The sequence below is a fragment of the Penicillium cinerascens genome (assembly GCF_028974065.1).
Source record: "Penicillium cinerascens strain IBT 15544 chromosome Unknown contig_1_segment0_segment0, whole genome shotgun sequence".
Classification (NCBI taxonomy): Eukaryota; Fungi; Ascomycota; class Eurotiomycetes; order Eurotiales; family Aspergillaceae; genus Penicillium; species Penicillium cinerascens.
Window position 1 is genome coordinate 478,892 of NW_026695287.1, and position 23,792 is coordinate 502,683.

The window sequence follows — 23,792 nt, forward strand, 5'->3', positions numbered from 1 at the left end:
CGAATCGAGCACCAGATATGCTTGTGTCCGGGAGCCCTCGGTGATCAAGACAGACAGACCAACGTGAGCGCCTGCCAATTCTCAATGTACTCCGACGACAGAGACATTTCTACAGCTACCAGCAACTTCTCCCATCAGCCGCCGGGCTTTCATTCTGAGAATGGAGCCCAGTACGCTCCCCACGTGCCCGCCGCCGATGTATCACCGAGCGCTGATTTTATCACTCGCCTGGAGGTTCTCTCCGCCAAAGTTGCCAACATTTGGATCGCTCTTTTTTGCGGAGCCTTTGCAGGTGTCGCTTCCGGAATCGTGACCTGTCCCCTCAATGTCATCAAAACCAAGCTGCAAGCCCAAGGCGGGTTTGCCCGACGCGCTGCGCAGTTAGGTGAGAAAAAAAAAAATTTATACTGTGGCATGGTAGGAACTGGAAAGATAATATTCCCGGGAAAATGGTCTGCGTGGATTGTACCAAGGACTTGGTCTGATGTGATGGGATATCTTCCTACTTGGGCTGTTTATTTGGCGGTGTACGACAAGTCTCGAGAGTCCCTCTACGAAGAAACAGGTCGGTGGTCTTTTTCTTGGGTATATTTGGCTACGATATACTGACACATCACAGGCAGCTGGTGGTTATCACGAGGATATGCTTCTGTAACTGCTGGAGCTTGCTCGACGATCGTGACGAATCCTATCTGGGTCATCAAGATACGGCTTATGTCACAAAGCTTGAAACAGAATAATGAGGGAGCGAGAGCTCCATAGCAATACTCAGGCTCAATAGATGCTGCCCGCAAGATGTACCGAATCGAGGGTCTCCGCTCGTTTTACTCCGGCCTCACACCTGCTCTTCTGGGGCTGAGACATGTTGCCATCCAATTTCCGCTCTACGAATATCTGAGGATGGCCTTTACCGGATACAGCATCGGGGGAGCATTCAAACAACGGCAATTCCCACTGGTTTGGGATTTCATGCGTCACGTTCCTTAGCAAGGTCTGTGCTAGCACCATCACCTACCCCCACGAGGTTTCTCGCACACGACTGCAAACCTAGCAGCGTACTGCACCCGCATCTTCGCCGGAGGAAATCGCATTCTGTGGCGGCTTGCATTACCCGCATGACCGTGGTCTGCCCCGGGTTTTCCCGTCTGACGACGAGATGCCCATTCGCCCTCGAAACACAGGAATGTTCGGCACGTACCAAACGATCCTCTCAAAGAAGAGGGCTGGGCTGTTTTCTATTCTGGGATCGGCACCAATCTGTTCCTGGCCGTCCCGGCTGCTATGACGACCATGCTCACTTACGAGTATTTGTGGTAGCTTATCCACAACCTCCAGCATCAAGGCGAGCTGAAGCTTAACATGGCAGAAAATCGCGCCGACGCAGAAAGCGTGATTTCATGAAGATTCGTCGAGACGATCAAGAATTCCATCTCCCACCTCTAGCACTCATGAGTGCTCCGCTCTTTCTCCCCTCTCCCTCCTTTCCTTCCTGTATAGACCTGGAAATAACCGTCTTCCAGTTAGTGGCTCTTTCAGTGAGCGGGTTTCAGGCTCTTTGCGTCAACGTCTTTTGGCCGGAGGATTCTCGGCTTAGATTGCAGTTTTCCTTAGGAGGCTCTTTAATGTGAAGGCCCCACAAACTATACCTTGCTCACATACCAGAGATCGCATTTCGCGTTCACGCAAGTTCTCTGTTGTTTGCAGCGCTTGTTTTGGCCTCATTTACTATCTTTCCCGCATGGTTAATTACTGTATGCCTGCTTTTTGTACATATGCACTAGGTTTATTATGACACGCCTTGGCTTTCATTTCCAACTCTTCCACATCATTCATCGGAACAGCAAACGTCATCTAAAGCGTAAGCGGGATATTTTCGTGGACTATCTGCCAAGAATCACTATCCACATCACGTCTATTCCACGAAAACCTCAGAAAGACCTGATCCGCACTCAGATTCCACTTCACGAGATCTTTCTCCGTCGTCCCCGGCGGAAGCCCGTCTCTCGGTCGAAAGACGTTGATAGGTCCCATACGCGCCTCTTCCGGAATGAGTTCCGACGTCGGCATCGATCCCAGCTCCGTAGGCATTGTATCCAGACTCGTGGGATATTCAAAGTCTTCGAGAAACTTGGCCAGGTCGAGCCTGGGAACCTCGCTATAGGTCGACTGGGATGCAGGCGATCTTGGTGTGGTATTGCGACTTGCGTTCATTGCCACTCCGTATGTTTCCTCTAGCACCATCACCCGTTCGCTGAATGTGATTGCAGATTTGGTCTTGTAAAATCCATGGACCAGCGGTGCGCGGCGTAGTAGGGATAGGGCTGTACGTCGAATTCTAGGTTCACGGCATCTGAGACAGGTAAACCAGAGCGGGCCACCGATGCTAATCTCGAATGTGTATGGTGGTTGTGTGCCGTCTGGTCGGGCGGTAGCGTTGAGAGCGATGGATGACTTGTCCACTATGGTTTGGAAGTTTGGTATATAAGCGTCGGTTATGATTTGGGATGTTGTGAGGGTGGTTGGGAGTATTATGTATAGCACTTCGTGATGAGCGATGAATAGAGCACTGATGCTGATTTGTAGTGGGGATAGCCTTTTGGAGCGAAGGAGCTCCATCAAAATGATAAAGGCAGTGTTCCAGCTCTTTAGCTTGGCTAATAGCATTTTTTGTTGGGTCGTTAAGTCCTGGGGTATGTTTGAGGTGCCGTGCTCTCGTACATACTCAACACATGTGGATTGGAAGAGCTGGACTTCTGCGCTAAGGAGGACGAGGGCTTCTCGGGCAGACCTGAGGGAATCAAATTGCTGCGCCAATGTGTATTCGGTGTGTGATAGTAAAATGCTCAACAGCGGCCTAGTGAGAGGGAGAGCGAGTGATCCTAGACGGGTGAAGATTGGGACGATTGTACCTTCAAACCAGGAAGCTTCCATTGCTGGCACTGTTCCGCAAGCTATTTGCGCACGAAAAGAGAGAAGAAGACGCACGCCCTGGCTATAAAGCTGCAAGGCCTCCTCCACACCTCCCTGGAGGGCCTCGATGCAGATAAATAGTATACAAGTAATCAGCCCGACAAAAACGTCCAAGCGACCACTCTCAATCCTCTGGCGGATAGCAGAAACCGAGCGCGAGTACCAGCCCAATGCATCTTGGTGGTTCTGATTGAGAGCAAAGGAGCTGGAAGAGCGAGAATACCCCCCGCGTATAGAAAAGAGTTCTGGACATGGCTCAGGACTCTCGAATAGTGCACTAATGGAGATAATGGCGTCCCACACGCCGGGTTCACGCCGACAAACCTGTGGAACGATAGTGTCCCAAAATTCACCATCCAATCCACCGCCGATAGAGGATGCAGCGTTTTGGAAATAGTAGGCAAAAGATCGCCGTTCCCGCCAGACCGTGTTCGGTAATAATGAAAGAGGATGGTCAATGACGGACATTGTGCCCTCGTAGTCACATTTGCGACCCGTGGTAGTGCACCGGGCACAGTGTGGCTTTTCTTCTCCGCATTTGACTCTTCTTATTCTGGAAGGGTTTAGCTTAATATACCGCATTCGGTAAGATAGGAAGCTAGAAGACACCTACTTGCAAGTTTTGCAACCCCCTCTTGATTTCAAACGCCCGGTCGGACTGACCCTTGAGCGGGCCCTGCCAAGAGGCATATCAAAATTCCCCAGAGCAATGTGCTGAGGCGTTCGTAGTCAAAAGCACTCGTGAGCAACTCGTGATTACAGGTGGAGTGTGGTCTTAAGGCCAGACGAAGGACGGATATACTATAATCCGCAATCCGTACGGTTTTCCTTACATAAGCATATAGTAACGTAACGTAACGTGATCCACGGCCGCACGGGCGACACGGTCGCGCGAGCGACCTCGCCAAAATTGAGAAAGCCTACAATTTTTAGCCACTACTGAATCCACAATAATAACATAAGTTTGGCTTTGGAACACAGGTAGGGCATTTGGAATATGTGCGACCTAGGGGTCGGCACGAATAACGAATATATTCGCATTCGTTACGAATATTCGTAACGAATATTCGTGTTGAGTATCACGATGGCTGAACCTTGCTGCAGGGATTGGGGAGTGATATATATGAGGAATCCCGCCCCTGTAAATAATAACTCCTTGGGTCAATCAGTAAGAATCAATCAGACTATCACTTATCTCAACACGCGGAGTGCGAATATGAATATGTCGTATACAGTATTTGGGCCAAGACCAGAGGTACCAACTGATGCGGTAATTCTGCAACATCTATCTGATCTTTCACTATGGGCTGCACACAGAAAGGGGTGTACAGAAGAGGATATAGCGTCAATTGATGCTTTAACAAAAGCATTCAAGAAACTCGAAGTCGATGGGAAGAAACAAAAGACACTGTTGGAGATGGGGTTTAAACTCAAATAGGAAAAGCTTTATGTAAACATTATATAATCATTACATCATCATCTCACAAGCTGCACACATCCGGAGTGTGCAAGGGAAAACCTCTGCCCGGGAGGGTGTGCAGCTCGCGGGAGTTGACTGTATTGAGTGATATACGTAGCTGCATTAAAAACCCTTTACCGGAACGTGTAGGGTCCGGTTCGACATGCTCGACGAAGTCCCGAATATGAATCGTAGCTGGACAAGTCAATTTTGAAGCCATAACGTGATCCAGCGTACATCAAATCTAGATAGAAATTGTATAGGAAGGCGAAGGAAAACACCGTGTATAGCGGGCGGGGCATCAGAGCATTCGAATATAAAGATGAATAGAGATACCTAAGACGTAGCGGTGAAGAACGGAGACGGGAATTATGTATGCATGGAGAACGGATAATAGGACCAGAAATATATTTCAAAATGGAATTTCACAAACGGCAGTAGCGAACGTGGAAGGTCCAAAATTCTATGGAGGGGTTACACGACATAATATACAAGGATGAACCCTGCAGAGCACGCGAGCCGGCAGTAGGGCAGGAGAGCGAAGACGAACGGAGACAACCGAACACGAGAAGAAAGGAACGTGACCTGGGATCCAACCAAGGTCCAATGAGAGAGAGGCTTGGCGGAGAGGAGGGTGTGTGTTTCTCGCTGTGTTTTTGCTGTGTCAACGTCGGCGTCGCGCATCCGGGGGGTTTAGTAACACCTTCCACTCCGTTCCTCCGTTTCAGGGCATTCTACCTACCTACCTACCACTGTAACAGCACCACGATTGACTGCGCTAGACGACCAAAATTGATTTCAAAGAGCTCAGCTTTAGTGTCTCAAAAACCAGATCAGCCGACTTGCCCCGCGGGGCTCTCATCCAGTTCTCATCTTAATTCTCACCCTGTGAATTGTGCACTGACCCTTTTCACGCATTTCTCACACGGCCGACACCCACCCGACTATTGACCGCACATAAGCCACACCTCGGCAGGTTGCTAGTTGGATGCGTGACCACCAGGGAATCCCTGCTGTTGTATGTTTTTTCTCACCGGCTTTTTTGTCCGTCGTTGGGACCTGAAACCCCTTTAATCTTCACCCGAACGCCCTGAACACCGCTGAAACGCTGACGTGGCCTCTCGGCCAAACTTTCCCTTTCCTACCGCCCCCTCTTTCCCGAGAAAGGGACTTATCTATCTTGAGGTGCGCCCGACAACACAGCCTCTCTCCCATGTAACGTGAGGTGACTTGCGACTTAGTCAATTAGCCAATAAAATTAAAGTAACGAGAAAAGAAGCCCCCTATAATCCATAAGCCTATTTTTTTTGTGGGATCTTAAGTTTTAACCAGTCGCTATATAATCTGTGTAATCGCCTCCGTCCTAAGTATTTGGCTAACTTTTCCTATGTACATGTCACATACATAAGTCTGTCGTTTCCCTTTTCTTTCGATTAATATCGATGAGATATTTCTGGTCCAGCAGCATGACGAACCAAATATTTACTACAATGATTCTTTTCATCACCTTTGTGTGTGTATGCACACAAGCAACCGCTGGGTATACTTAACATTTTATGAAAAAACAAGCGTACACAGACTGATGATCACTAGAATGGCATGTCCACTACCAGTCCCATTAGCTCCGAAATCGGCGGATTTGATGAACCTAGCGCTTGTATCGGCATATTCAAGCTTTCAACAGAACCCAGCCTACTCCAGTGCAAATGCTGAGTTTTCATCGGCTATGGATTCCTTTCCGGCATCCGTTACATCTTCGCTATATTGTTCGGGGTATAGTGGTATTGACATCAATTCACTTCCTACCTGGCTTACCCCCGTTCCGACTGCCGTCGTAAGCATCATCTTGCAAGAGGAACAAGTTTATAAGTCAATAATTAGCTCCTTCGAAGAGGAAGCGAGCATGGCATCGTCGGCAAGCCCATTGACTCCCCAGTCTACAATAATCCCCAGCTCATCACATATCACTACCTCTGGAATATCAACCTCTGCCTCCTCTCCTACAAACCTGACTTCCCCGTCTTCGTCATCGGCTACAGCTGCAGGTACATCTGGAAGCCTTACTAGTAGTATCCTGGCCGCTGCCAGTCTAATACTTGCTAGACTGCTGTAATATAAGTTATTCCTCATCTTTTTATTCCCTCAACAGAATACATACTCGATATGGCGAATCAGCATGATTGAACTCCTCTTTCGTTCTCCTCCACATGCGTGCGTGCGTGCATGTGTGCATGTATGTGTGAGTGTGTGTAGTTGATATTATATAATTTGAATTATCCCTTTCATCTTATTCACGGATAGCCAACGAGACATCAAATTCTCATGCTGAGGAACACAGTGAGGTACTTGAGATTTCTTCGATTACGAGGCGGGGAAGTTGTCCATTGGCAGCTTCAGTCTTCGCCGACATTATCTATCATGTCGCGTCCAGTCTCGATATATTAGCAACGTTTTATTCACCGAAGTCCAACAATACCATAGCATATCTAGAGAGAGAAACTGTTGGATCCCCTGTACTGATGGTATTGTCCTGTTACCCTGATACGCACTACTCATGCATTGGGGTTAGTATCGGTCCCGCGAGATGCAGTATGCACTAGTACTAGAATAAGCCAATGAGGCCATTGCACGGTACTTGAGATGTGTTCTCTATAATTCTGATAGCAAAAGGGTTAAGATGATTCTCAGATGAGTAGAGACGGCACCCGAGAGTTTGCTCCCGGGCTCATAACCTGTTGTAGTTCAGAGGGAAACATGAGGCTATATATATACAGCGAGAAGGTCAAGTTGATTTCCAATCAACTTGGTTCTTCGTATGCATACTTCGGGATTAATTCCGATGATTCGGCTTGGTTCCTGGTCTGCACCAGCCTCATATCACAACAGAAACAAACCCCATGAACTGAAGTTGATGCCTTGAGAGTGGCCAGGAAGAATGTCAAGTATATTAGCATGGCTGAAAATCTGTTTCATGCAGGCAGAGTTTACGATCCAAATGCCTATAAACAACCCTTCTCAACTCGTCTCGTACTCTGGGAGAGGCGGATACTGTGGAGTCAGTGAGATTCAAAGTCAAAAAAAGGAAAGTCGTGAGACATACCTAGAACAAGAGCCTTACCTTGTTCCTGACTTGTATTTGGAAGTCTGGAAATATATTTACCAGAAGCTTCTTCCAAAACAATATTTTCGTAATTAGGATCGCCATTGAATACCGCAGCACGTCCATGAATGCCAAAGGCTTCTTTCAGTCTTCCGAAATTGACGTAAAATGAGATTTCGAGGATCTTTTAACAAGTCAGCATGTTCAGAAAATGGACAGCTCCCTCACTCACATAGCCGTTATCCAGAACATCGTCGCTCAGAAGGTCATTCAAGAAAGATTGGGCAGCGACAGCAATATCTATTAAGTCAATTCTATCCAGTTTCTTGATAACATTGGAATTATTCTTACCTAAACTTTGCACCTGCCAAACAAAATGAACTCGCCGGACATATGAGGTGGAGGTATTATATCCATAAACAAGTTTCTTCAGATAAGAAATGACCCCAGCAATGCCAAAGTCGGTAGCTACGGCCAAGACACATTCGTAGTCGTCCATAGATTTGCTAGCTCCGTACGGGCCGCTCACAAATGCGGTGTACGACGCAAAACCATCCAAAGCTGCACGAGAATGAATAGTTTTTGTGAGTCCTCGTCGTGATTGGACAAAAAATTCCAGAACGTTCTGCTTTTCTGGAGACCACGATGTCACCATGAATGGATGGGATTGAGTCCAGGAAACGAGGCTGACGGTGGGCATCCAAAGATTCACATATTGACCGGCCTTTACTCGCAGGGGTCTGGACAAAAGCACACGGACCCTTAATGGCGTCCCCTCCTGACCGACATGAGCTAGTCCTTCTTTTGCTCTTGCACAGGTGATTGATGCTCGTGGATGGGGTCTCGATGGGAAAACTCCATTTCGAAAAACGAAGAGAGCTATATGCACCACGGTCGTGATCCCTAGTAGGCCGAGCGATACGTAGATGTAGATCTGAGAGTCAAAGGCAGTAGATGATAAATGACGCCATGTTGAATAAACGAAAACCGCGGCTAGACCTTGATGTGTGCGAATGAACATCTCAAACAGATGTTGGCGGATGAAGGAGAAAGAAAAGCAGACGAGAGCCCCCGTCGATACGGCACCCTAATTCGTGTCAGCTATTTTGCATTCTATTTGTAGCGGGGAAAGTACAATAAGAGCGAAAAAGTTCTTTTCTTTTCTCAAACTCCAGTCCCGCTGATGATTGCTCATGAGCAAGGTGATGTGGAATCCAAGGAGAATGGCTGTCATCCAGCCCACGACACGGTGCATCCGTCGGCAAGCCATCAAAGAAACCCCCACAATATCAGCAAGAAAACTCAAATGGGTCGTAGGAATAAGCAAAGCCATGTTGATCACGGACAAAGTTCCTGCACGACGCCCAGCGATTTCTGTGTCTTGAGCTCGGAATGAGATAAAGAACACATTTAAAACAGCGTACAAGACGCATAAAAAGACATTAGCACGACTCCATGGACCACATATCCGGTGACGATTGACTATGTAAGGGTATATGAAATGCTTTGAAATGAATACTGAAGCGACATCCGCGGACTCAGTAAGAAACGAAGCTATGCGAACCAATAAAAGTATTGCAAGGAATCCACCTACAGAGATACCGCAGAACGATAACAGTTCCATTATCTCTTATTCCTTGGAAAAATAGAATAGACCTAAATGAGCCTCGGGCTATCTTATATACTCTGATTTTGTAGCAAGGCAGATATGCGGTGCACTAACTAAAATTAATATTCGAACTCTTCCATGATGGTATCTTGGTTATAAGTAGACTATCCTTAGTTTACTGATGCAAGGATTGTTTTGATCAAAAACTGATGGCTAAAGACATACATGAACACACCACTATAGTTTATCATTCATCTTTCTCCGCGGTTAGTGCCATCACTTACCAAAGCCCTCAGAAACAAACTTCTGACAAGAAACCTTCCTGCAATAACATTCACAGTGTCAAACAAAAACCCAGGACGGAATCAATGACGTATCCTCGCTTGTAAAGTCACAAATTCGTTACTGGACCTTACATACCTCCACATGCAAGTTTTTCGAATTAGTCGCATTTTGACTGCGTGACATATAATCCACGAAAAGCCAGTACGCCTGATATTCATGTCCCAAGCATTCATCTGTGTCAACTAATGACTGACAGAGCCTAGTTGGGCAAATTAACCGGCTACTTTAGTAGCAATTCAGCTAGGGCGAGATAAACTTAGACCCCAACCACTGTCCGCGTGTTCAACTGAGCTCAGTTTCTTCGGAGAAGGGCTTTTTATCAATACACGTCCACTAACATGATACGAACTCATTCGTCTTATTATAAAGTATGTAAGAACAATATTTCACGTCTTCAATAAATCAGAGACTTATTAGGCTTAGATTGAGTGCTTCCTAGATTTAATGCGTGCTTAATTCATTCGATATGAAAACGATTTACATATAAGAAGAAGAATTTGCAGGGATATACAGTATGTGTGTGTGGTTATGTGGTTCCCATACCCTGACGACTTGTCGAAGTTGAATAACAATTTAGCTAAAATCCGGGTCCGCTCTCAGCCCAACTAATCGTCAGTGGTTTATAATCAGCTTCGACAAGGTGTCAGTGTGCTGTAAATGAATCATTCATCCATCCATCCCTCCATCCGTATTGTAAAGTAACCTTGACAAATACACACTTGCCTATTGTTTCCTGGCCCCACTGCCAAGACCTCAGCGCGAATAAAGTATTGAACGTGCCATTCAGTTGATGCATTGTAAAATTCGGCTCGGTAGGCTTTCTGTGTCCCCCAGTTAGATGCGACCCGCTCAATATTTACTCTACGTTAAAGCCTTGGCGATGGGGCTAGGCAGCAATTGTGAAGTGTTTATCTGTCAAACCGATTCTGAGAATGGAATCACGATATCCTTTTTCGCCTTCAAAATCAAAGATGAGATTGATTTTATACATTACGCAAGGAAATCAAACTAGACTTCATGCGAATAAAATATCTTCGCAGAAACAATGACTGTCCGGGCAAGGAGGACCAATTTCCCGAGAGATCGACTGTTGTTTTTGAAAAGTGGGTGCTGAACAACAGTCAATAGGGAATCTTGAGAGACTGCCTGAACCATTGAGATGTTCTTTATCTCAGAGTTCAAAATTCGAGCACGACTCACCTTCCTCAACGCTGTTATTGATTTGGTCGTAGATATCGCTGAGAGAAAGCCAAACGCGTCTGACTCTACGGGCCAACGAGTCAAATCATCAACCCCAACCATCCCATCATCTTTGGTATATTTCTGCATAAGTTCCATGGTGATACTAGCAAGTGCTTTGGTGTGTGTGCCTTGTGCTTGACTAGGCAATGTCTTTCCACAAGACTCTAAGCACGCTGCAGCAATATTAATTAGAGACTCCGTGGGGCATGAGAAGCACATACCTATTTTTACTGCTCCATCCAGGCCTAGCAGAACGTTTCGGCATATCAGTGATCGGTGCTCCCAACCATTCTCGCTAAGATAGCAGGCTCCATCAAGGGTCTTCGCTGATTAATACGTCTTTCTCAAGTAGTGTCTGAAGACTGACGTACCTGCCAAAGCATAGAAGCTAATTCGCTATCGGTTGGATAAAGCGTACGACATCCGACGAGATGTTCAAAAGTGAGTGGTAAGTCATCCACCAAAGCGAACAATGAGTCACCGTCCACAAAGCACTCTCGTGCAGATAGGATTCTCTCGTGATTTAAGTGACGGTACACTTGTATCATCCGGTCCACATCTTTCTTTGGATGCTGTCTAATTGCAATCACCCGCGACGGGCTGGAACGATGAGCAGCGATGATCACATTTCCAGCAATTACACAGGTAATCGATCGTCGATATGTGTCCCACGGCGATTCGTACCTCACAATACAAGAATGGGAACCATGGTTGCTTTCATTTATCTGAGGTAATCCGAAATTCTTCGGGCGTCCTCTGATGACCTTTCTCGTGTCTCCATGAAGCGGTGAACTTGTTTTCCTCCCAGACTCCGGCCGTCGGGGGATTTCATCAAGTTGAGCGGGCTTATCGGCCCCACTAGGGAAATGCTCGAAATCAACAACCGTGACACGCTTTCTGCGATCTTCTGGCATTCCTTATGCTATGTTTAACCAATGAATATGCCTTAGCGGAGGGTACTGTGAAAGGATTGTCAGTATCCCTCGAAGAGTGCCTATATTTATGTATCAAAACGCGTACTAAGCTCCTGACAGTTTACTGAACGGGCCCTCAATACAAGAATGGCATTTTGATTAATTGAATTCACAATAAATGATCCTTTATCACAGGGCTTCACCACCTATTTTTGAGGCTCCAAGAAAGGATGTAGATAAAGATGATACCCCTCTCGTTGTGCATGTGGTTTATCGTTTTCTGCTTAGACATGGAGCGATCTATGTACACAGATCACGAGCTTCGTGTAACCACTGAACGCAATCGAAAATACCGAGGAACAGCTCGCATCAACTTGAAACAGATTTTCCTTCACCCCTCTATCTGTCGGTCCTTGGATCCTAGGAATGTCGATAGACTATGCGAGATCTTCAGCAAAGAAGGCTGTCGACGATTAGAAGTTGCTAATCATGTCACTGCCGTTGTATCGAATGACAATCTCAATGCTGCGCTTCAAAAAGCGGGAGTGAGCGCGGCGCTACTGATGAGCGGAACACCCGATAAATATCCTCTACTGCCTTTCTCTAGCGGGCAAGTAAAGTGCCTCCACGGCCAGCATCGTCTGAAGGCCGGCGAAGAGTTTCTGTCGGAATGCGATCAATGGTGGACAGTGGATTTATACTTAGATGGTTCGCGTATTCTCCCACTATGAAACCAACCCGCATGATGCGCCTTTAAAGCCTATCAAGCAGCTTTTTCCCCACTGATTTGTGCATTGCTTGCTAATTTGTGTCACAGATATAAGCCATTCGCTTCAAGCAACGCTCATTGAAGAATACTGTAATGAGAAGATCCCGACGGACGGCGAGATATATCGCAAAATCCGACAGTATCAATACGAAGCAAATGCGCATTTTGAAAAAAGATGGAAGGCGCGTCTATCGCCGAACAAATTGAAACGATTTAATCAACTTAAATCCCACGACGACGTCCGTGCCGCTTTGAATTCTCTTTTGGCATTACCGGCACTACTAGACCAAGGCTTAAAGCTCTGCTCAGTCTCCCGAGCATTGGCGATTGGGTGCGACGAGGTTAGTTGAAAATTGAAATGGGTGGAGAACTCACGTGACCAAAACTGATCAACATAGGAATTAGTCAATGGTTTGAACGATTTGTATGAATATTGGGCGTCTTTGGTGAAGTACAAGCGTTCAAAGATGTTAAAGTTTGATACCCATTCGATACAAGCTTTGCAGCTCCTGGGTCCAGGGGTCTCAAACAAAGACAGAAAAACTGCGAAGGGGCTTGTTCTTGGCGGTGAAGCCTTCCCGAGATTCACTTCGGCTGAGCGTGCCTCGATCTGGAAGAAAATGAAATCCAGAAAACGGATTATCCCATCGCTCCATACCTTTTTTTATGATGTCTGGTATCTGGAGTCTTGTGCAAATTGCTTGAAACGAGTAGTTTCATTGAACCAAAACCAATCAACTGTCAAGCGCGCGATGCGAAATGCTTTTTCGCGACCACTTTGTGACAAAAAGGGTTGCTTAATTCAAACCTCCGAAACGAAATTCCGGCGAGACAAGAGTTGCGAAACCGACCGTGCAGAAATCGCTTATCGACAAATTTGGCTCTATGCTATGCGTCATTACCTGGAACTGACTAAAGAGCCCAAAAATAAGGATGGCGTGGTGAAAAGCTGCGAAAAGGCAGATCAAAAAGTCCTTTACGACATGGCTATTCTAGCTCATAAGGTTGGTTTTCGGTCTGAACAGATCGCCAATCTGTTGAAACAGTCCCCCGATCGGCAAATCGCACGCGAAGCCCTTTTAAAAGCAAGGAAGCCTGAACAATTCCAGTATAACGGTTTTGATTCCATTGTGGATCGTGTTGCGGAGTACTTCAACCAAGCTTCACCGCTTGATTGCGAGCCCGAGGAAGAGTTCATTGATGATAGAGAATTACAAATCAAGTCTCGATGTGGGAAGCCCGCAACCAAAGTTCAGAGGCAAGACCGTCGATTCCTCTTCGTCGACCAACTCCATAGTGCATGGCCATCGACTATCAACAAGGTTTCTTCGCTGTTTGTGAGACAGTGTGTTTACTACAAATTCTTCGGTGAATTGCAACCCACTTTGTCAGGGCATGGTAGGGATCGGGATTCTATTTCGCCGCTATTTGTACCCAGGGAAGGACCTCGGCCAAGCGACCGATTCAGCGAAGCCGAGATATCCCGGCATCAAGCATACTTGGAGGAAGGGTACCAAAAAAAGCATAATACGGCAGAAAAACACAGACGTCGACATCGGCAAGAAAAGCAGACAGAAAGGGCGCAAAATCGAAAGCATGAGCGTAGGATGAACCCGCTGGTTCGTTCTCGTCATGAAGGATTGGAACGTCCTGTGTCCCTTACTGCTTCTGAAAGTATTTACGGCGCAGGCGATGATTCGCGTTCAATGGATGGGTCATCGATATTTGCAGAAAATGAGGGATCCCAGTTCAGTTCAATCGAACGCCCGCAGCAAACCTCCGAACTCGATCTGAATGACGACACTGAGATGTCGTCAGTCGCCGAAATCAGCTTTCAGGGCCGTTTAGATCATGAATCTCAACATGAAGACTTGCGAATGTCTATCGACACTTTACAGGAGCAGCCGCAACCTCAAGACAGCCCACTCGTGTTGGCAACAAGTGCCGAGCAAGACCACCTAGAAGAGAACTCAGTAAACATGAGCCATCAGCCCGAGGGCGATGTGGCCATGAGTGATGCATTGGATGGCGCAGGTGCAGGCAACATTGAAAGAATTGAATCTGGAGAAGACCAAATCCAGTATGTTACGGAACACAGGCGGTCCGTACCACATACTGGTAGATATTCTGGTAACAGCGTCCAAAGGAGTCGAAGTCCCTACATTCGCTCACAGCGGGATAAAGAGATGAGATACAACGCCCGAAGGAGTCGAAGTCCTGACAATTGGGCGCCACGAAATTATGGTTTACGAAGCGATGCCCGACAAAATTGGAGTTCATATGACAGGACACAGCCGAGAAAGCAAAAAGACTGTTCTGTTCTTGATGACCTGCAAGAGACATTGGACCAGGAGATCGACAATTTATCACATCAAAAGGAACCACCCGGACAGGAACGCCAAACCAGACCAGTGACGCAAATCAACTTTGGAGAGACGCATGTCCAGCCACAGGATATACAAGATTATCAAGACTATGGCTTGAAAGGCCGAGAAGATCGGGGTGGATCCGAACGGAATCTGTCTCCCTGGGATGCAACTCTTACGACTTCTGCGGGGATTTTCGACGCTGGAAAAGGTGATTCTCTCGGATCCCAGGACTCCTTGTTGCGTCGAAGTCATGATGCGGAGCAAGCAGCCGAGCCGAGTACCATTCAAATGCCAGCCGATGGCTTCCTAGCAAATCAAGCATATCCGGCGGCAGAGGGCCGGACCAGTTTGTCGGAAAACCTAGAAAGCGTATCTTCGCAGATCCAAGCTGAAACCTTGTCGCAAGCCTCTGGACATGTCGGACATAATTCAAAGCGAGACGGATTGATTTTCCCTCAGTCAGCATCTGAGCAGCAATTGGTGGGTGCAGTACCAGGAAGCCTTCCATCCATCATTCTAGCTACTACAGAGGCCGCTGGGGCAAGGCAAAGCCACAGTGGACCTACGGACGCCTCAAAAGCATTACCGGGTGGCCGACCAAGTGAAAGACAGGGCATCGAGGAACGACCACTTCGGGTAATCTCTGAGCACGTTGACGTACCCCAACAAACTAGCACGGTCGAACTTGAAACGCGCGATAACCCACCAACAGAGCCACACGCAGAGACATACCCCCCAAAAAACACTTCGAATGAACTCAAAAGGTCTTTTGCGTCACGTGGGTACAGCAAACAATACCAACAACGCCCTGAGGGCGAAACCAAGAAGCCAAGGGCGATCAAAGAAATGAGAAAGGCAAGGGCAATCACGCGAATTGACTTCGAAGAATGGGCGGGACAAACTGCTACATCAGAACAAGAGCCCAGGGAGTCGCAAGGAGGGGTTGGAACACCACATGACTCGCTGGCTGCGGTGCATTACCAGAATTCGGCTTTTGTAAATGATGGAGGCCGAAATGAAAGGCAGAAAGCCGTCTATGCGCGTCTTGAACAAGAACCCCATGCTCAAGCTGATCCACGCGATGAACGAGAGGATACTTCGAAGATACAAATTGTTTTCCGGGGAAGAGATGCCCGTGGTGGATTTAAGGAAGTGCATATGATGGTCGATCCGTCTGATCCGGCACCAGTAATCAGCTTCTCCAAGGACCTAGCGCGGAATTATGAGGCAACATTTTATGATCAAAACCTCCGCCAGATTGCTCCTGGGATGTGCTTCGAAGCGGCCGTCCAGAGTGACACAAACACCGTTTTTGTGGCAATTGGGCGCAATTTCTCTGCCAGTGAAGAGAATGTGAAATTTGTTTCACGTGCTCTGGGGGAAGGTGATGGTAACGAAGCTTACGATGATGGTATTTCATAGATTCTCGCACCTCAAAAGACACAGATTGTGATCAAATCCGGACCGCAGGCGCCGGTTCCTTGGCCCGTCGTGTTAATAAGCAGGTGAGGCCGCCAGTTGACGGCTATTTGGTCTGGCTGGCCCACGATCCTCGGATCGTGGGCCAGCCGGGCCAACGGGCCGTTGACTAGTGTATCAAGCACACAATCCCTTGACATCTGCCTTTGTCTCTCATGCCATCGCCTTCTACCCGCGACAATCTGGCTTAAGCTATAGAGCAGCGGCCAGTCGCCTTCGGCGTACTGCCACCGGGCATACGATATTTGATCATTAGCTAGTTTGGACTCTGAACTCCGTATATCAGGCCTGAATGGCCTTGAATCAATGTATCAGAGGCTCTCACGGCTTGAAGGTCATATAGGCTTCTGATACAAGATTAAATGTCCATAGAGGTAGTCGAGCCCTTCTCAGTGCGATTTAGACTTCTTTATCAACCATATGATCGTTACAAGTAAAAGCACCGCATTCCAGGCCATTCTGACTGATTCGGACAAGCATTGATAGCTCCCGTATTCAAAGTGTACGGCTACGTTTGCAGCAAATATTTAAGTATTGTGCTGTCAACTTAATCTCCACAGTCTCTCCGCTTGAATAGACACTCTGCTTGTAATATGCCAGCTTAACCCTGTGACTCTCTTTGTCATGTTAAGCTTCTCCTGTTTGGATTTCTTTCCCTATATAGCTTCCCATGATGGCGTTTGGAATTGAATCAAAAACCTAAATAGCAAGTATTTGGCTACGAAAATTGTTTCTTAAAGAATCTCTGTGTCTGTTGAGAGTTAGTGTAAAAAATTCGACGCACTTGGAAAATGGATTTCAATTTAAATGCATTAGACTTGTCATATATTGTTGTCCACGTTTGGATAACCGTAGTTCATATCTGGGTTGTTATATTCATAACAGGTACGTAGGGAAGATACATCACGAAGTTATCGGGATCGAGTTGTAAAATGTTCGGTGACATTAATGGGCCCATAGCTGAGTTCAATTGGATTTCATAGCTTTAATCATTGCTTTCAGCAACTCAAGCCGATTCTCCTTACCTTTATTGTTCCCGAAAATAATTGGAATAGCCAAGAATGGTGTTTTTCCCTTTCAACTCAATTCATGCACACTGGATTAAGTGCATTGGTGAATCCAGATGCTTGTGATGAATAAATTTACTCAATGTAGCTCTCCTTGAACACTCGATGAATTAAAAACGCCAATCCGAAAAAGTGATATATCCAGACAATTATCTTTTCTACCACTGGTATTCACAAAGGAAGCCCTCGAATCCTTTTGCAAAGAGCGTCTTTCTATCCCTTAACTTTACAAATAAATCTACACACTCTTCGGACTGACAATGCGTGGTGACACAAAGCCTTCACAAAGAGCACCGGTATGGGAAATATCTGGGTAGCGCGAGCCAAATTGGTCAAGAGTGGTGGTAATTACTTCACGCCAGAGAGGAGTATATTCACCATATTCAACAGTAGCATTAGCTTGTTATCGACTCATATGTTATTTCGCGATGTCCAATCTTCCGTCCCTTACAGCTCGATAGATTGAAAGAGGCCTTTCTTGAAAAGAGTATCCCGATTACAACAGCGTATATGTCACGCGACACAAGGCGTAACACTATAATATCATCCTTTCCAAATAGTCTGATAGTCCAGACGAGAAGCTCTGGCTGAAGATTTAGGACCATTCGGCCTAAAGGTAATCAGAGGCGCAATAGGTTGACTCGGGGAATACCTAATTTTCTTTCTCACGTCAAAGAAACGCAGAGAATGTGTTAACGTATGAAGACTTTCAGGAATATGGGTCGAATGAGTCTAGTAAAATAAACCTGCAGCACATGGGCGATTTTTAAATATTTCATCTACTATTAGAAAGAGAACCCATCTTTGTACGATTGGTACAACCTACCTGAGTCAAATTTTCAAGCTTTTTTATAGAACGTATGCCATCAGAAAGTCTTCCTAATATGCTAAGGGTCTCAAGCCAGTAGAGGTATCTCTGTAGAAATGCATCTATGGCATCCCTGTCGTTAAGACTCAGTCTGTAGGTAGCAGTATATAATTCCTCAAATCCTCTCCTTATATACAGGTATGGGTCAGAACCCTAGCTAAGCGAGTGAACTCGACAGGGGTCACGTATCATTCGTACCGGTTCTAGTACCAAATCGTCGTGCTGCAGGTAACTTGACGATATGTCAACTGCGCTGTGACAATTTTCTAGGAACGCGAGGGATCTGCTCCGCCCTGAGTGCCTTCTTCAAACGGTCTTGTTGAAATCGTAGAGCATGTTTTGTCCTTGGACTACATCTACTAGGAACGTTGCAGACTGTTTCGGCCAAGATATCCAAAGAGGCTCCGCGCTGGAACAGCCAGCTGAACTTGTCGATATCGCGTCTGTTATATGATTGACAGCTTCTGTCATAACTTTCGCGACAAAGCCTATTGATTCCCCCTCGGACTTCATGATAAGAAGCACCATGATCGGTCAACCAGTTTAATTGTCTTTTGTAATCGTCCGAACGAGCCGCGTGTTCAACGAGGTTACCACAAGGGATGAACTTCAGGGATGCTCCATGTTCGACCAGAATATCCAGGCCTGAAGTCAGACCATTCTTGCGATAGGCGTATGATAGAATGTGGCCTTGCGATATGTAATGACATCCTTGTAATTGGCAGTTCCCATACCATTCTTCTAGCTTCTCGCGTTTGAGAGCCTTGATATTTTTAAAATTGAGCGTAAGAGTCTCACAGCCGAATAAAGACCACGTTCGTCGACAAATCATACGGAACTGTAAGTAATCGGGAAGGTCGAGGTTCATTGCGATTAAATCCAAGATCTCCTGTGGTAGAGTATGGAAAGATCCCATTATAGTCCTCGTATGACCAGCTTTATACATGATATATCGCAGCAAATAAAGACGGCTGCCGAATTCGATCACAATCGAGGGTTGTGAGTTGCGAAGGGGACCAAGTCAATGCGAAAACGTCGGCGGGCGGCCGGGAAAAAGGGGGGGGGGGGAAGGTTGCGCATATATGTGTTACATTCAATCACGTGATATATGATGTTTGGTTAGTTTGCAGCAACAGGGGTTTTGGTAAAACCCCGGCGCTAACTAAGAGGATCAAATTAATATTAGCAGGCTACCGAAATTCAACATTCTACTGGTTACGTGTGGGGATGGTGTTGACTGTAGCTGGTTAATGGTATACACCCCTGCTTGCCATCCATAATTTGTACCTCATGAGGAATATTCGTTTGCATGACTGTAGCTCGATAATTTCGAGGGTGCTGGAAAGAGGAGTCACATCTCCCAAATTCCAATCTATCCCGCTCTCAGGTGACCCACCTAGATGCAGAAGAACCCGGACATCTTAGTCTGATATCTCACAATTGTTTAGACAAGGAGGACTGCTTGATAATTGCCATCACCAATCGTAAACGTGCAGATACCTCATGGCACATTACCTTGGCTCGAGCGGAAGGAAGCATTCATGATAGACAACATTGAGACAAAATCTCAAGAGTCGTTTCAAGTTTCAAGAAAGTTACAGCCTCGCCGGCGGAGTATCAGATGTTACAAAACAATTCATGATCTCACCGCAGGCTAGATCAAATGAGGAATACCGTGTTTCGGAATAGAGCTCAAGGGGAAGAAAAAGGAAGGAAACGAAGGGTGAAGCTGATTTTGAGCGGCCCTGTACAATCAAAAGCAAGTAAAAGATTTTTTAAGCTAACCCCCTAGGAACATCATGACTCCATTTTCCTCTATCCAGCTTATCCGGGGCACCCATCGATATCAATGCTAATAGCTATTTACAGATGAGAAACGACCAGAGGCGCAATCAATGAAAAAGAAATTACTGCAGAGCTAGTATGTACTGTAACCACTCCTTTTCCGCTCAACCTCAGTTGAACGCTATTTATCGCCCTTGTAGCTCCAGGGAGTTGATTATCCTGGCGCCCTGCCGTTTTTTTAGTGCGGGCATGGTTGTACCATAAAGGGCTGCTTGTCCCATTTTTTCCCTCAGCCTACTTTCATTTTTTTTTTATACCATCAAGAGACATCTGGCGTTCAGTCATCACAATCACATGTCTTCCCATCAATTCTCAAGTCCAGTGCCTTTCGATGGCCTTGTTCTGCTAGAGAGCTTTTTTGGCGAATCTGATCATGCCAGGACTGTGATCAAGAGAACATTTGCCATCCTGGTCGTTGAGCCGATAATGCGAAAACGGGCTACTATTTACATACCATCTCCCGTCTCCGCCTTTCTCTGGTACGATTATCTGACCACCAGCGCCTCTTATCAAGCTATTGACGTATGCAAATCCCTTTTTTCCATCAGATTTTTACGTTGACAAGACTTCTTTAGGAACTTTTTGGGTCATCTTATCACAGAGTAACAGATGGGAAGAGCGTTAAAGTGGAGTGCCTCAGCGAGCCCAAAATCCCCTTTTTTGCAACACACGAAATATTCCTGATCCCCTCCAAAGCTGTATACTGCCCTTTCAATAATATCTCCCTTGCCAATCACACTGTTGTGTGCGGACCTTTGAAAGGACGCTGGCAGGTCGAGGAGCTTAACACGCTCAGACGCCATGGATGGACTATCCACCACTACGCCGCTGGTGAAATGCTTGATGATTTTTCAAACCTACAAATACAGTCGGAGCTGTCTCTGGAAAATGGCCGTCTCTTTCTAGATGAGCACACCGCTGTGATTGAGTACGACAAAATGGAGGATGACGGACTGATCTCTGCGAGCACGGAACTGAGGGCACGTGACGATGCAGGTATTGAAGTGGGTTTCTTTGGCCTTGGCTTTTGAAAGAAGTCGTTGCACCTTCGGAACTGATCAATAGCGTTGGATAGCCCCCTTGCTCTGCAATTTTGGTTTTCACTGAGACCTATTTAATGAATGTGAAATATGGAATCAAAACAAACCTGATGATTATCGCTCGTCAACTCACGACGTGTACGAGACATTAGCTTAAATACTTATACTTCCTGTCTCATTTCGCCCTTCATTTTTGCCATACCTTCGCGGTCCTCTAAATCGTCCGCCAAAAATTGTCCATAGAAGCAAAAGGTCTCCCCTAGAGCCTCTAAGTAAAAATTTCAACATTCACTAAATAGCGAAATACCGGCTATGTCAAGGCGGCAGGTATTCTAGTGGCGTGAAGCCGCCTAATGCTGGGAACACTGTCGGTGCTGAAGTATATAATGTCATGCTATATATCGTATTATGTGTTCACTAGCATAGGATTCACCAGCGTGGGTGATCTCAATGTTCTACCTATTTTTGGTAGTCATCCGTTTCCGGCTGTGTCAAACTTATTTCGCAATCCGAATACACTTTTATTTCTCAACAAATATCATTTGTGACCAGAGAAACAGGCGGATGGGCGGCTCTGACTGAAGGTTCTCCGTTATCCATGTCCTCGGGCATATCCAGTTGGTCATAATAAAAGCTGACCATCTCTTGTTGAAGCATTCTTTCCCAAGTGCCAGGTGACAACGCATCCCATATCATCGTTTTACGCATTAGAAACTGTTTCTGAACCACTTTATGATGAATATTGGTCATGAAAACGGCGAGAAATGCAAGATGTTTCCAATCGATATCATCTCTGTCGCAAGCCAATGGGGCTAATTCGCTTATTGTAGATCCTGGAGCTTCGTCTAACAGAATCCATGTGAGATGGTCCACAAAACCCTCTCTATCTTTTTGGAGCATCTCAGATGGCGGGACGACCTCCCAGCCTCTCCAGGAGTCTTCCGGATCTGGCTTCTTGAAATCAGGGCCGAGGAGCTGAGGCAGCCTCACTGCGTAACGTACGGGAAGTTGTTTTGCGCAAGTCCAGTTGATCAGCCTACTGACTACCATTAATGTCTGCATCAATATAGTTGATACGGATTGAGATACAGACCCTTTGACATTGTAGTCTTTGTCAACTATTATGTTCTTCGCAGACAAATCATCATGCGATATAGCTGAAATGGCTGCAGTCTTTTCCAAATTGACTGGAAAATTAGTTCGATAACTGCATCCAGGAGGATTTTCATGTAGATAGAATTTGTTGGGCATTTTAGACAAGATGCGCGCAATGACTCGTAGAGAAATGCAATCCTGGAAATCGAGTCCTTCTACGCCCTCGTGCAGCACGCGCCGAGCCCTCTTGTCAATCAGGTTGACAAGGAATGCCTCGGCAGTCCAGCTGTTGTCCTCTGTATAAAATGTAGGTCAGATGAAGCTTAGCAAGGGAAGGTTTTTAGTGTTGCCACCTACCTTCCATTGCGGTGCATCTCAGCAGCTCAAACGTGATCGATGCCAACTGGCGAAGTACTTTATCCCGAGCCGCTTTGAGAGGGATTTCATCCGACCACTTCAGTGGCTTACCATCGATCCAGCTTAGGACCATATAGGGATATCGCAAATGGTTGTTGAAATCAAGAGAGTAGGTAATGGGACGAGGCGACCAAAGGAAGTTGGCCCGAGCAAGCCCATCGAGAATAGATATCTCATTCTCAACTAATTTCGCAATAACATTTGGTTTTTGACATTGCATTCGGACTGGAACCCTTACGCAGACTCGTGATCCATCGTGGAATTGAAGGACCCAGATATCATATACCCCACTTTGAAGAGGGCGCATGTCGGTGTCTAAAATGAAGTGGGGCGCCTGGTCAAAGTCATTTATGAGGCTAGTGACGAGCAAAATACGCCTGGAGGTTACCAAAGGCATGCCGGAAGCCCACACTGGGTTGGAGATAGAGGGAGAAAATGTATTCATATGTGGGAAGCTGGATCACTTTTAAGAACTTTATATTTACTATCCTTCAGCCGATTGGTAATAGTGTAATTTCAGTTGACCAACTCATTAAGGGTAAGTTACGTCAAAATAAGAGCCACACCATAGAAGTCCGATGTTACTGTACGTCAAAACCCTTTTTCTTGAAAACCGACGCAAAGTATGGTTTTTTGCTTTCTCTCTACCACTCTATTGCGAGGTACATGTAATGTGTACCTATTATTTCATATTACTTTTCGCATTCAGACGTGTTTTCGTAGTAGATTCTCACTTTTCGGCGAATCGGACAATTCCAACATTTATTTGAAAACAGGGGCCAACCTGGCCGTTAATACGATAATACGGGCGTGTTTTCCTATTAACATACCACCCACTGTCTCCACCTTTTTGGCATGATTATCTAGCTAATATTCTTTGATCGTTTAGCCAAGTCTGTACTTTATATTACGGGACCAATCAATTAGTTTACTGTTTCCGTTGATTAATTAATCGGAGGTAAATAACATCGAAGCGAAATATGTTTCCTGCTCCCGGGAACCGTTTCTCGGGTATCCACCTACTAAATAAAATCAATCTAAATGTTCCTCCCAATCAAAGGAATGTTAAAACGTTAACAACGGCCCCTTATTTAAGAAGTCCCTGAAAGACACTTTAAATGTGTAAGCCAGTCAGTTTCTTCTCAGTGACTGCGTCAGAGCCATTTCTCCTAGCTTTATCTTAGAACACCATAGTCTCCGGTTG

General features: G+C 46.1%; 7 protein-coding genes across 7 annotated transcripts; 3 read left to right on the plus strand and 4 right to left on the minus strand.

Moving 5' to 3' along the window:
• Nucleotides 1–84: 84 nt before the first annotated feature.
• On the plus strand, nt 85–987 carry N7498_001746 (NAD+ transporter; the record flags this gene model as incomplete). Its single annotated transcript, XM_058448808.1, has 2 exons — nt 85–385; nt 782–987. 2 exons carry the CDS (start codon nt 85–87, stop codon nt 985–987), a joined length of 507 nt encoding a protein of 168 aa, XP_058311152.1.
• An 864-nt stretch (nt 988–1,851) lies between these two features.
• Nucleotides 1,852–3,438, minus strand: N7498_001747 (C6 zinc finger domain protein; the record flags this gene model as incomplete). Its single annotated transcript, XM_058448809.1, has 1 exon — nt 1,852–3,438. One exon carries the CDS (start codon nt 3,436–3,438, stop codon nt 1,852–1,854), a length of 1,587 nt encoding a protein of 528 aa, XP_058311153.1.
• A 4,006-nt stretch (nt 3,439–7,444) lies between these two features.
• N7498_001748 (ferric reductase family protein) lies at nt 7,445–8,862 on the minus strand (the record flags this gene model as incomplete). The annotated part of the gene is made up of 5 exons (XM_058448810.1): nt 7,445–7,461; nt 7,530–7,713; nt 7,762–7,829; nt 7,881–8,616; nt 8,665–8,862. The coding sequence occupies 5 exons, from the start codon at nt 8,860–8,862 to the stop codon at nt 7,445–7,447; spliced, it is 1,203 nt and encodes a 400-aa protein (XP_058311154.1).
• A 1,629-nt stretch (nt 8,863–10,491) lies between these two features.
• N7498_001749 (uncharacterized protein) lies at nt 10,492–11,639 on the minus strand (the record flags this gene model as incomplete). The annotated part of the gene is made up of 2 exons (XM_058448811.1): nt 10,492–11,046; nt 11,097–11,639. The coding sequence occupies 2 exons, from the start codon at nt 11,637–11,639 to the stop codon at nt 10,492–10,494; spliced, it is 1,098 nt and encodes a 365-aa protein (XP_058311155.1).
• A 290-nt stretch (nt 11,640–11,929) lies between these two features.
• On the plus strand, nt 11,930–16,199 carry N7498_001750 (DUF3723 domain-containing protein; the record flags this gene model as incomplete). The annotated part of the gene is made up of 3 exons (XM_058448812.1): nt 11,930–12,353; nt 12,457–12,749; nt 12,807–16,199. The coding sequence occupies 3 exons, from the start codon at nt 11,930–11,932 to the stop codon at nt 16,197–16,199; spliced, it is 4,110 nt and encodes a 1,369-aa protein (XP_058311156.1).
• A 4,131-nt stretch (nt 16,200–20,330) lies between these two features.
• On the plus strand, nt 20,331–21,067 carry N7498_001751 (uncharacterized protein; the record flags this gene model as incomplete). The annotated part of the gene is made up of 2 exons (XM_058448813.1): nt 20,331–20,558; nt 20,612–21,067. 2 exons carry the CDS (start codon nt 20,331–20,333, stop codon nt 21,065–21,067), a joined length of 684 nt encoding a protein of 227 aa, XP_058311157.1.
• Nucleotides 21,068–21,604: 537 nt separating this feature from the next.
• On the minus strand, nt 21,605–22,661 carry N7498_001752 (uncharacterized protein; the record flags this gene model as incomplete). The annotated part of the gene is made up of 3 exons (XM_058448814.1): nt 21,605–22,115; nt 22,170–22,467; nt 22,529–22,661. 3 exons carry the CDS (start codon nt 22,659–22,661, stop codon nt 21,605–21,607), a joined length of 942 nt encoding a protein of 313 aa, XP_058311158.1.
• Between the last annotated feature and the right edge of the window lie 1,131 nt (nt 22,662–23,792).